The following is a 12,492-nucleotide window of genomic DNA, read 5'->3' as shown; positions in this document are numbered from 1 at the left end:
TTCCTTCAGCAGCATTTTTTAGTTTGCAATATAATATAGTTTGCAGTATAATCTTTGACCTTCTTGGTTAAATTTATTCTTTGGTATTTTTGGAGAGGTTTCTATTATAAATGAAATTTTTAAAAATTTTCCTTTTTAGTTGTTCACTGCTGGGGTATGGAAACACAACTGATTTTTGTGTGTTGTGTTTGTACTCTGCAACTTTGCTGATTTTATTAGCTCTAGCAGTTTTGTGGGTTTTTTTGTAGATTGAGATTTTTCTATATATAGGATCATGCCATGTGAGAGTAGAGATAGTTTTATTTATTTATTTTTTAAATATTTTATTTATTTACTCGACAGACAGAGATCACAAGCAGGCAGAGAAGCAGGCAGAGAGATAGGAGGAAGCAGGCTCCCTGCTGAGCAGAGAGCCCGATGTGGGGCTCAATCCCAGGACCCTGGGATCATGACCTGAGCCGAAGGCAGAGGCTTTAACCCACTGAGCCACCCAGGCGCCCCGAGATAGTTTTATTTTTTTCTTTCCAATATGGATGCGTTTAATTCTTTTTCTTTAATTGTTCTGGTAAAACTAACAATATGTTATTGAATAAGAGTGATGAGAGTAGGTATCTGTATCTCTTTGCTGATCTTAGAGAAGTTTTTAGTCTTCTATCATTGAACATGATGTTAGCTATGACTTTTCATAAGTGTATTTTATCATGTTGAGGAAGTCCTATCTATTGTCAGTTTTCTGAGTATTTTTTACAATGAAAGGGTATTGGATTTCATCAAATGCTTTTTCTGCTTCGACTGAGGCTTTTTTTATTTTGTTCTATTAATACAGTATATTGATTGATTTTCTTATGTCTAACAAACCTTGCATTCCTGGAGGGGGGTCTCACTCCTTGCACTGAATGGAGACTTTCTTCTTGTAGGGCATATAGGGGGAAAGAGAACAAAGTGAGTAACCTCCTTTTGTCATTTCTTGTGTCTGTGCATTACTTAAAGTAACATTTGGAAACAAAGGTGGATGGAAAGAACAGTGGGTCAGGTCACAGAGCATCTTTTTTTTTTTTTTTTTTTAAAGATTTTATTTATTTATTTGACAGAGATTACAAGTAGGCAGAGAGGCAGGCAGAGAGAGAGAGGAGGAAGCAGGCTCCCCGCTGAGCAGAGAGCCCGATGTGGGGCTCGATCCCAGGACCCTGGGATCATGACCTGAGCCGAAGGCAGAGGCTTTAACCCACTGAGCCACCCAGGCGCCCCTACAGAGCATCTTGATTAGAATAATTTCTTGGTTTTTCCAGCCTCCAGGCCTTGATTTCCTCATCTGATAAATGGGGTTCAGATACCAGCCTTTCCTGCATAACTGGGTTGTCATCAGGGACAAAGGAAATCAGGGCTCTGATTTTTAAACTGTCAGTTTAACTTCCAGAAGCTAAGTTAGGCTTTCTCTGAGTGAGTAGGAACCTCTGGGAGGAGGCACGTTTTGTAAATTTATGGGAGTCTATGTTGATTGTCTCAACACGTAGGTGAGGTGAAACAGCTACTGGCATTTTGTAGGTGGGATTAGGGATGCCAGATGTTCAACAACTGTGGGATGGTGCCAGTCAGCAGACAACGAACACTCCCACAATCTTCAGGATTCTCAAAGTCTTTCCGGGACTACATCAAGGTGAGTTACCTGCTCATCATGACTCAAGCCCAGAAGTGAGCTCCATTTCATACATCAAAAAAGCCTTTCTTTCTTTCTGTCTTTGTATCTTATTTGTATTTCATTCTCCGCTTTATCCTTAGTACCTGGAACAATGCCTGGAATTTAATATTTGTTAACTGAATGTATAGATAAATGCCTGTTTTCCTGTTGAGTTGCTTATATTTTCTTATTAATTGGTAGATACTGTTAGTCTATTAGAGCTCTATCAGTTAGGGCTCAATCAGAATGCAAACCATTCTAGTAATTTAAAGAGAGAAAATTAAATATAAACAAAATTAAACTAATAAAATGTTGTTAATACTAAAACTGGTACAAGAGGAGTCTGAGGGGCGCCTGGGTGGCTCAGTGGGTTAAGCCTCTGCCTTCGGCTCAGGTCATGATCCCATGGTCCTGGGATCGAGCCCCGCATCGGGCTCTCTGCTCAGCGGGGAGCCTGCTTTCCTCCCTCTCTCTCTGCCTGCCTCTCTGCCTACTTGTGATCTCTGTCAAATAAATAAATAAAATCTTAAAAAAAAAAAAAAAGAAGAGTCTGAAACAGGAATCGACAAACCTTTCCTGTAAAAGGCCAGGTAGTAAATATCTTAGGCTTTGTGGAATATTTATGTATAACAATACAGAATACAAATCTCCACGACTTTTGTATTGATAAAATTTAAAATATAATAGTAGGGGCGCCTGGGTGGCTCAGTCAGTTAAGCAACTGACTCTGGATTTTGGCTCAGGTCATGATCTCAGGATTGTGAGATAGAGCCCTGAGTGACGTTCTGGGTTTGGGGTGGAGTCTGCTTAAGATTTTCTCCCTCAGCCCCTCGCCCATTTGCACTTGCACTCACACTCTTTCTCAAATAAATAAATAAATAAATAAAATCTTAAAAAAAAATAATAAAAAATATCATAGTACAATCTTGGGAATAAAGTTCTTTAATGAGAAGAATGGGATCCATTCTATTCTAAGAATAGATCCATTTAGAACTATTCTTAGATGGGGGGCAGCACAAAAACAGGCAGGGGGCTGGCTTTGGACTGCAGACTGCAGTTTGCCTACCCTTGACTCTTGAGGGAGGTGAACATGGAAGAAAGAGAGAAACCTGGAAGAGGGGCTCCCCACATGACTGAGATCTGGACCGCTGCGGAGAGAATATGGAACGCACAGAAAACACAGGTCACCAGGGACAAAAAAAAAATCGTCACATGGCGTGGACTGCAGCTACCTCCCACATACAAAGGCCAGGACTTGCTGCTAGGGGAAACCAGCAACCTCAGGAAAAGGAAGAAAAGTCCCTCCTGCTCCCAGTTTATAATGTCCCTCTAGCGCCCTCTACTGGCAGAGAATAACACCAAGCCAGCGCGCAAAGGAGACAAGTTTCGATGGTCCAGTTTCACAGACTGGCAAAGAAGCTGTTTGGAGAGAAGAAGCAATAATTTGATAACTGACCCAGGAGATATTAATACAGAGTGTTGCAAATATTTTTGCCAGGGTGTTGCTTGCCTGTAAAAAATATTTATTTAAAAGGTATTAATCTTGGGGTACCTGGCTGGCTCAGTCAGTGGGTAGAGTGGGCAACCCTGAGATCAAGGGCTGTGAGTTCAAGGTTGGGTGCAGAGATTACTTAAAATTTTTTAAAATCTTTTTTTTTTAAAAAAAAAGTAGCGGATACTACCTAATTCAAAATAGAAAAAAAATGAACACTTCGAAAAGCCTGCGACCTCTGTCCCCCACCGACTTAGTTTTTGCCCCTAGAGCCAACAGTTCAGTGTATCTTCCTGGAGGTGTTCTATGCCTATATACAATACTTATCTTTTAATTTATTCTTTAAAAATTTACAAAAATATGTTCCGTTACACAGATTTTAAATGTTTCTGCAATTACACTTATTATTTTTTCATCTTTATGGATTCTGAATAATGTATCTCCTTCAAGAAGGCCATTCACACTCCAAAACTAATTTTCCTATATTTTCTCCTAATAGTTTTATACTTTAGTTTTTACACGGACATCATTAAGCCATCTGTATTTTATATTCGAATATAAATCTGAGGTGGGGGGTCAAGTTTTATTTTCTTCCAAGTGGTGGTCACAGAATTGCTTCAGCCTTTCCAACATATCCAAATCGCTTACTATCAGGGGCCCAAATCCCCACCATCAGTAACAACTGCTGAGGACGGCTTCATCCCACAAGTCCCTCTCCTGCGTGCTTTCTTTGCCAGGTTGCTTCTTCTCTCTCTGGGACCTTCTTCCCTCCTGTGTGGTATCTTGGTGGCTCCTCTTTCTGTGTTTGGGCTTTTCCGCGCTGATTGGCTGCACCTTGGCCTTTTTCTTGTTCTCTTTATGGGAATCTCCATGCTCACGATGCTTTGTCTTCCCCTGTCCCTGCTCCTCCTTGTCACATTCTCCTCTTCCCTCCTCCCTGAACCTTCTGCCCTGGCCTTGATCTTGATCTCCAGCCTGATGGGCTCTGGTGGGATCCTCCTCCCAGAGGTGGCTGGTATCTTTCCCGCGTTGTGCAGCATGGAGGTCAGGGGTCTTTCCTTGCACGGGTGGGCTTGGAAGCCACAGATTCTTGGAGAAATGGTCCTGTGTTTTCTGACAGTGGCTTAGAGATTCCAGTCTTTGTCTGGAGTGATGAAGTTTGGACCACGGCAGTAACTGGTTTTCTTCTGTTCTCTGCCTTGGGTGGGAACTGGAGAATGTGTGGGTCCTTGTGAAGGAGGATCCCTGCTCCAGCATTAGAGGTCTGGGTGCAGTGTGGCCTCTGTCTTTGTACTCAGAATCTTCTGTCACCTTTCTAAAGCAAACCTCTGGTTGTAATCCTCTGGCTTTCTGCTTTCTAACATAATCCTCAAGTTCATGTTGAAAAGAGTCATAAATCTTAGAATTTTCCATTATGTTGACTATGGATGAATCTCTGCTAGGGAAGATGGAGGAAGAAATTTCTGTTAAATGTGTCATTTTGCTAAAGACGTGTTCTTTGTCATTGAAAAGATAGGCTCTCATGCTGAGCAGTGTGAAGCAGGCCCTGCCTAGAAAGGTCTCAGGTGCTGGCAGAAAACGTCTGTATCGTGAGACCCATTTTACCTTCGAAAGGCCCCTGGAATTGATCCCCTGCCTTCCATCCTCGCTGCTCCCTCCCCTGTCTGAGCCCCGTCTTCTCTCACTGTGCTACAGGTGCTACAACTCAGCCTTCATGGTCGCTTTAACATACCCTTGAGTCACGCTCCAGGAAGCAGCCAGAGGAATTATGTATTTTTTTCAGAGTCAGTCTTCCTTCCTTCCTCTCTCTCTCTCTCTCCCTCTCTCTTTTTCTTTCTTTCTTTCTTCCTTCCTTTCTTTCTCTCTCTTTCTTCCTGTCAGTCTGATTCTTTTTCCTACAGCCAAACCCCTTGTGTTCCCTATTGTTTTAAAATAGTCCTTATTAAGTCCCTGAGGCCACCCCCGGCTGGCCTGGACCTATCCTCAGTCTCCAAGTACCAGCCACAACTGCTGTCCCCCATTTTTTCCATCCCCCCTGTAACAGCCATGCTCCCTCAGGCCCTGAAACCTCTGCTCAGGCCCTTCCTGAGTCCTTACCTCAGCTGCTACTTTTCTCCACACTCTGCTAGCTTGTCATGGCCCTGCCTACTTCTGTGCCTCATCTCTGCTTTGTTTTTCCCCCTGGCTTTGTTTTCTTAGTTGGGGTGCTGTCTGTTAAGACAAACTGTTAAGACAGGCTGCAGCAGATCAAACAGGTACACCCTGACCTCAGGGCCTTTGCTCTTCTCTGTCTGAAGCCTACAAAGCCCTTTATCTATTTAATCAGGAATGTCACCTCTCAGTTTCGATGGACACCCTCAACCCCTGGGACAACCCCTAGGCCCCTTCCCTACTCTGTTTTTCTCCAGGGCACTTTCTATGACCTAACGCAGTGCTTTGAGATAATTGTGAAAATGCTGATTCTGAACCATTGGTCTAGGATGGGGCCTGAGACTCTGCATTTCTACCAAACTCCCAGGTGATGCTGATGCTGCTTGTACCCAAGCTACATGTTGAGCAGCAAGCATCTAAATAGAATTTAACTTGGGAATTTGGTCTATCTCCAACCCTGGAACAGAAGTTCCTTACCATATCAAAATGTGTTTGACATAAAGTCAAGGCTTAATGCATACTGATAAGTATGAATCCGTGAGTGACAAGAGGCCCTGACCTCTCCTGACACTTCATGTTCAATGTGCCGGCCCACTAGGAAGTCCAGATCCAGGAAGTCCCCCCCTACCCCCGCCACCTCCTCGGGTTCACACCTTAGCCACCATCCCCCACAACGAGCGCTCCAAATGCCACCACATGGAGCAACAGACAAACATGTCTGGTTCGCCTCTTACCTGGAACATACTAGTTTACTGAAAGAAATTTCCACAAACAGATGCAACCCTCATCTCCTCAAGCTCATAAGTCCTTGAGGTGGTGTAAGGAGAAGTCCTGTGGGCCCACAGAGAGCAGAGGCCACTGGGCTAGAATCTCAAGAGGAAGTGAGGAGCTAGTGGAAATTGCGTTTCACTCTGAGCTCCAGGAGAAGAATCCCAGCTTCCTCCTTGCTCAGAGGTCTCAGCTAGGAATCCCCCCACCCCCCCACCCAGAGCCAGGAAACAGCAAGCCACGCCCTTTCCTTTGTCTTGGCTTTTGGGTTTTAGACCTCTTCATCCTATAGACCCAGGCTATCAGGAGAAACAAATCCTATCAAGTTTTCAAGGTGATTCAGGAACACCTAAGCCAATCTTATCACCTTGGAATGCCTCTGTCTCCCAACCTAATCAACATTCTCGTATCTTGTTTGAAGTTTATTGTGAGAAAAATTTTAAATAAAATCCACCACCCTTAAATTGTAAAGTGTAGCACACATGCAGAAATATAAAGCACAATGATTCATCACAAAGGAAATGCCCACCTAAGTACATTCACGTCAGTAAAGAGACACTGCCCACAGACCAGAAGTCCGTCTAGTTCCCCTCCACTTGTTAACTGAGGGGCACTAACTTGACCTTTGTGGTAATCTTGTCCTTCTGTATAGCTTATCACTTAAGACATCTCGAAATAAGGTAGTTTAGTTTTTTACTATTATTTTATTTATTTTTTTAAAAGTTTTATTTGAGAGAGAGTGAACATGGGGGTGGGTGAGTAGAGGGAAGGGGAGAAGCAGGCTCTCCACTGAGTGGGGAGCCTGACATAGGGCTCAATCTCAGGACCCCAGGACCCCAGGATCATGACCCGAGCCAAAGGCAGATGCTTAGTGGACTGAGCCACCCAGGCGCCCCTTGTTTTTTTGTCTGAACTTTACATAGGTAGAATCATACACCATGTACTTCTTTTGTTCAACATACTTTTGAATTTCACCACAATGTGTTCTTTTTCATGGTTGTATGGTATTGCATTCTGTTGAACTACATAATCACAGATCATGTATCCATTCATGGACTTACACATGTTTCTATTCTAGTCTAAGAGCAGAATCTCTGGGTGACATGGTATTGCTTATTTAGCGCTATCAAACACAGTAACACCAAATATTTTTTGAAAGAGACTCTACCAGTTGAAATCCTCCCCCAGAAGTGTTTGATTGCTTCTCATTCTTTCTAATGCTTAGAATGATCAGACCTTAAATTCTGTATCTAATTGTAATAGTTAAAGTAAAATTCAGAGTAACCAAAAGCAAGCCAAACCAAAACCAAACACAAGCATTTCTTAGTTTCCAAGGATACTGAGTACCTTTTGTAATAACCACTGGCTTTTTGGATTTTTCTCTCTTGTGAAGTTCTGGCAGAGGTCTCCTGAACATTTTCCTGCTGCCTTTTTTGCATTTTCCCTATATTCAGCCAATGAGCCCTTTGCTGTTTCTACAGGTGTGAGATCTCCCACTCTTTGCCTTGCATTTTCATTCTCCTTGTGGCATCTTTTGATGGACAGCTAATGATAAAGGGTGAAATTTCATGTGATTGGCTCTATTCTCCCCATTTGGAGGGGGACCTTTGAGACCACCCAGTCCAATGCCCTCTTTTTCTGTCCAGAAACAGCCCATTACCCCTTTCCTATTAGACCAAGACTATGACCTCACTGTGCCCTCATGTTCTCTGCATATTCTCACATACACGCTGAGGTGACTCCCTCCTTCCCTTCAAGGTCTATGGTAAACCTGTTTTCCGCACTCTTGGCCCCTCCAGGAAGCCCCTCGGTCCCTCCAGGAAGCCCCTAGATCCTGTGAAGTCCAGCCAGTACCCATCTGTCAGGTACCCCCACCCAACACACTTCCTCTTGATTCTATCCCAGCTCCCTAAATGGCTAGGGTTCAAACCTCAAACCTGGGAGGAGACAGGGCTGGGCTCCAGTGTAACCTTGGACAAATTACTTTGAATGATTCTCAGTCTCAGCTTTCTTCCATGTGAAATGGTGGGAGCAATGGCAGTTCCTTCTTTGATAGCTTTGGGGATGAGATGGACACCAATGTCACATGCGCCCAGGCAGCATCGTTATTAGGGGCTCTGGTCTCCAGGCAATCCAAGACACACTGGGATATCCATACTGCCTGTGAGGGTTGTCCTTTTCTTTGGTTTGTTTCCTGTCCATTGGAGGTCCATACTTTATGGTCCTGGAGGAGCCTCCCAAGATGCTGAGTGCCCTTGCAGCCATCGTTTCCAGGGCAGATAGCATGGGGGTGGGTGGCAGGGAAAAGCCTAGAGTGCAGCCCTTCTCCTCCATGATTAGTGCACCCTCATATCATGGCCTCTGCTGCCCCATCCTTCCAGTTCTTTCACATGCTTTCCTCTGGCATTCTAGGTATGAGGACTGCTTACAAAGTACTAGATCAGTGTGCTCCAGCCTGAGGACTGCCCTCATGCCAGTCTGTGGAGGTTGTTTTTAATTATGTTGAATGCTTACGTTGTGCCAAGCACTTTATATACTCTTATTTAATCTTCAGAATAGCCCTGCATGGGTACTTGTCTTATCTCCAGATTAAGAAACTCACCTAAGGGGCGCCTGGGTGGCTCAGTGGGTTAAGCCGCTGCCTTCAGCTCAGGTCATGATCTCAGGGTCCTGGGATCGAGTCCCACATTGGGCTCTCTGCTCGACAGGGAGCCTGCTTCCCTCTCTCTCTCTCTCTCCCCCCGCCTGCCTGCCTCTCTGTCTACTTGTGATCTTTCTCTGTCAAAATAAATAATAAATAAAATCTTTAAAAAAAAAAAAAGAAAAGAAACTCACCTAAAATCATGAAGTGTGTAAGTTAGCTTTTGCTGCATCACAAACCACCCAACAACTTACGATTTAAAACAGCAAGCATTTATTTTTCACCATTTTGTAAGCTGGCTGGCCTGGCTCAGTAGGGGTCGGAAGGCCAAGGAACCTGGTATGTGGGGAAGAGGAGGAGTTAGTTCAAGGTCAGCTGGGTGACGGAAACATGGCCTCAAGTCTCTCATGATTCAGCAGGGCCTGTACAAGGTGGCTGAGTAACAGAAGTAGCATGAAGGCAAGCAGGGGCACTTTCCAAATCTAGCTTGCGTCATATTTGCTGTTCTCCTATTGGCCAAACCAAGTCCCATGGCAAGCCCAGCAGTATGGGAAGGGACTACCTCAGGGGTGGCACGGGGGGGGGGTGGGGGTGGGGATGGGGAATTATTGCTGTCATTGGCCTGACAAGGAATGTACAATACATAGCTTATAAGTGTCCAGCTGGAGTTCAAAACCAAGTTCGTTAGATCTGAAAGTTCAAAACTGTCTTGGGAGTTATTGCCCAGGGCCTGAGAAGCCAGAATACTTCATGCATTGCCTAAACAAGTCAACAGACTTGTGCATGCACACCTGTAACTGTTTTGCAAATGTATATACATAGTGCCATTAATAGACAAAAAATACACCTCAGTAAACATAGAAGTGTTTGTTCTGCTTCATTGCTTGTTTTCTTGTTCAGAGATTCTCAATATATTTGATTTTCCTTTGCTTGCTTTTTATCACCTTCTTGCAAGTCTTTTGTATTATTTTCCTTACCTTTTTTTGCATTACCTTCATTATTCTCGTTTACACTTTATTTCCCCCTTTCTATGTTGTCTCTACTCTCCTGTATTCTTTTTATTTCCTAAATGCTTTTATTTCCCTGTTGCTAATTTTTTCCTGTGTCTGTCAGGGTCATCGTTTTGCAATCACGTCTAGCTGAAATTTGATGCTCCATGAATATTTCTGACTGAAAAAATAGAATTACCTTTTTTTTTTTCCTGCATTACATTTTGTTTTCCCTGCAATTAATAATTATTTTTCTTTTTCAGTTGCATAATTGTCTGGCCATTTTATTCCAGAGCTATTTTTCTAGTTGACGCGCTTTTCTCAAAGCTTCCATTATTGTCTTATTTCAGCCCTTTCTGGTATTAGGGCAGAGTTTTCATCTGTTTTGTGTCTGCCTTTTTTCAGTGTCTTCCTGTCGAAATGGTTCACGGTTCATTTTTCTCTTGTAATATTTTACGTGTGCAGGATCACATTCTCCTCCTCTTTTCCAAAATTTAAATGAGATGTGTTAACCCTGACCACTGGAATCACATTTCTGAGGACAAGGGAATGGCCTGGGGTACCTTTCTCAGCTTCACAGCTCAGGGCTCCCTCTTTGTTACTGCGAAGGGTGCCAAACATGGTTACTTCTCTGCCTCTCAGGGCTAAACCTGCTGCAGAAAATTCTACTCTATTTCCTATTGGCCTCTGGGTTTTGCCTATCAAAATACAAGATGTTGTATTTTGCTGTTATAGTCATTTCTGGGTTTTGCTTCCTCTGGGACCTTTTCCTGCTCCCTGTTTGAGCCTTCTCTTCTCCTTACCCCTAGTGTTACTTCCCTGCTTGATTTGGTTACTCAGCCTAGCAGGTTTTTTGTTTCTGAGGCAAAATCTGAGGCAAGATTTTGTCCTTGTGAAGGGAATAGTTGCTAGGGTCTTGCTGAAATCCTCAGGGTGTAGATGACCATAACAGTAGTTGATTGCCTGGTGCTTCTGTTTCAGTTTTGCACTCACCAACTCAGAACCTGTGATGAGTTCTTCCAGTCTTGCAGTTCTTTTTAGACTTTTCCTGTTTAGTGAGAGGATAAATGATGGTTTGGGACAGGAGGGTGTCAATGAAGATGCAGAGAACTGGACAATAGGAGAGAGAATTCGATGATATAACCAGGAGGAATTACTGATAGGGTTGACAAAAGTAGGAGAGGAAGGGTTGAACACCTGATTCGGTGTTGTTAGTCACAGAGCTGGGGAAACTGGGTGGGGAGGAGGCGGGGAGGAATGACTGGTGATGAGGGAAGCAAGTACTCCTTTCCATTTCTAAGTGGAAATATCAACAAATGCAGTTGGATATGAGTCTAGAACTCACAGAGAAGATCGAGTCTAGAAATAGAAATTTAGAGGTCATCAACTGTCTTAGACACTTTGAACTGCTATAACAAATTACCATATGCCACGTGGCTGAGCTAGCTGTCTGGCCTCTTCTTACAAAAGCATTAATCCCATTCATGAAGGCTCAATCCTCATGACCTAATTACCTCCTAAAGACACCATCTCCATATACCATGACACTGGGGATTAGATTCCAACATATGAATTTGAAGGGTGGGGAACATGTAATCAACAACATACAGGTAAATTTAAAGCCATGGGCCTGGGTAAGATCACTTAGGATGTGTGATTTCCGAGTAGTAGGCTAGGTCTGATCCCCGATGCACCATATGTGATGATGCACTTAGAGGTAGGTGGGGGAGGAGGAACCAGGAAAGGAGCCCATGGGAAGGAGGAGCTATAGAGGTAAAGAAAATCAGGAGAATGTGGTGCTACGAAGGCTGGGGGAAGAGCATTTCAAAGAGAGATTGATCAACCAGTTGGGAGTGCTGAGAGGCTGAACTGAATACAAATAAAAAACATCCATTGGATTTGACAACATGGAGGCCGTTGGAGACCTTGACTGACAAGAACAGCTTCAGAGAAGCAGTAGGGACAGAAAATTAGGTGGAATAGGAGAAGGAGAGAATGAGAGGTGACCAAGTATGTAGACAGCTGGCGTAGACAAGTTTTGATGTGAAAGGGAAAGGAGGTAGCTGCAAGAGGATATGGCAGTGAAGGGAGTTGTTTTTTATTCTTTGTAGAGGGGAAAGAGAAACATGTTTGCATACTAATGGAATAATCCAGATCTTGAGAAGGTGAGAGGGTATAGGATCCAGTGCATGAGGGGAGACTCGTTTTTAATAAGAGCAGGGACACCTTCGTTGTAACAGGAGGGAAGACTGAGAACAAAATTCCTGAGGGAAGTTCATAAATCTGGTGGTATGGCAATGAGTTAAAGCCCCTTCTGAAGGTTTCTATTTTCTCACTGGAGTGTGAGTTGAAGTCAGGAGCTGAGAAAGGAGGCCTATGGGAGGTGTGAGTAAGGGAAAGGTTTGAGGAGAGAGAATATAAAAGTGGTATCTTGGAGCGGGAAACTTACTAAGGAAACTTGATGGATTGGAGGTTTGTGGTTATTAGTTTAAAATAAAATGGGTCATCTACCTTCTCTCCCTCCCTCCTCCCCTTCTTTCCTTCTTTGCTATTTGGGGTCCAGGGAAGTAGGAGCCCAAGCAAGGTGGTGTAACCCAGAGATGGGCCAGGGCTGAGTAAGGCAACAGCTCAGTAAGGGTAGCGAGATTGGTTCATGCAGGAGGAAGGGTTGAGGGGGATAGATATATTGATATATTTTATTATATTTATATATCTTTTAGTGTATAAGCTAAAAACGCTTTTAGCAAAAATAATTCTGAAGTTAATATTAAAA

At 43.5% G+C, this 12,492-nt stretch overlaps 1 protein-coding gene across 1 annotated transcript; it reads right to left on the bottom strand.

Annotated features, from left to right (window-relative positions):
* Positions 1–3,842: 3,842 nt before the first annotated feature.
* LOC125109798 (zinc finger matrin-type protein 1-like) lies at positions 3,843–4,694 on the bottom strand. The gene has a single exon (XM_047746943.1). The coding sequence runs from the start codon at positions 4,692–4,694 to the stop codon at positions 3,843–3,845; it is 852 nt and encodes a 283-aa protein (XP_047602899.1).
* Positions 4,695–12,492: the final 7,798 nt, after the last annotated feature.

The sequence above is a fragment of the Lutra lutra genome, chromosome 9, assembly GCF_902655055.1.
Source record: "Lutra lutra chromosome 9, mLutLut1.2, whole genome shotgun sequence".
NCBI classification, from domain to species: Eukaryota; Metazoa; Chordata; class Mammalia; order Carnivora; family Mustelidae; genus Lutra; species Lutra lutra.
This window is presented reverse-complemented; position numbering and strand designations above follow the sequence as displayed.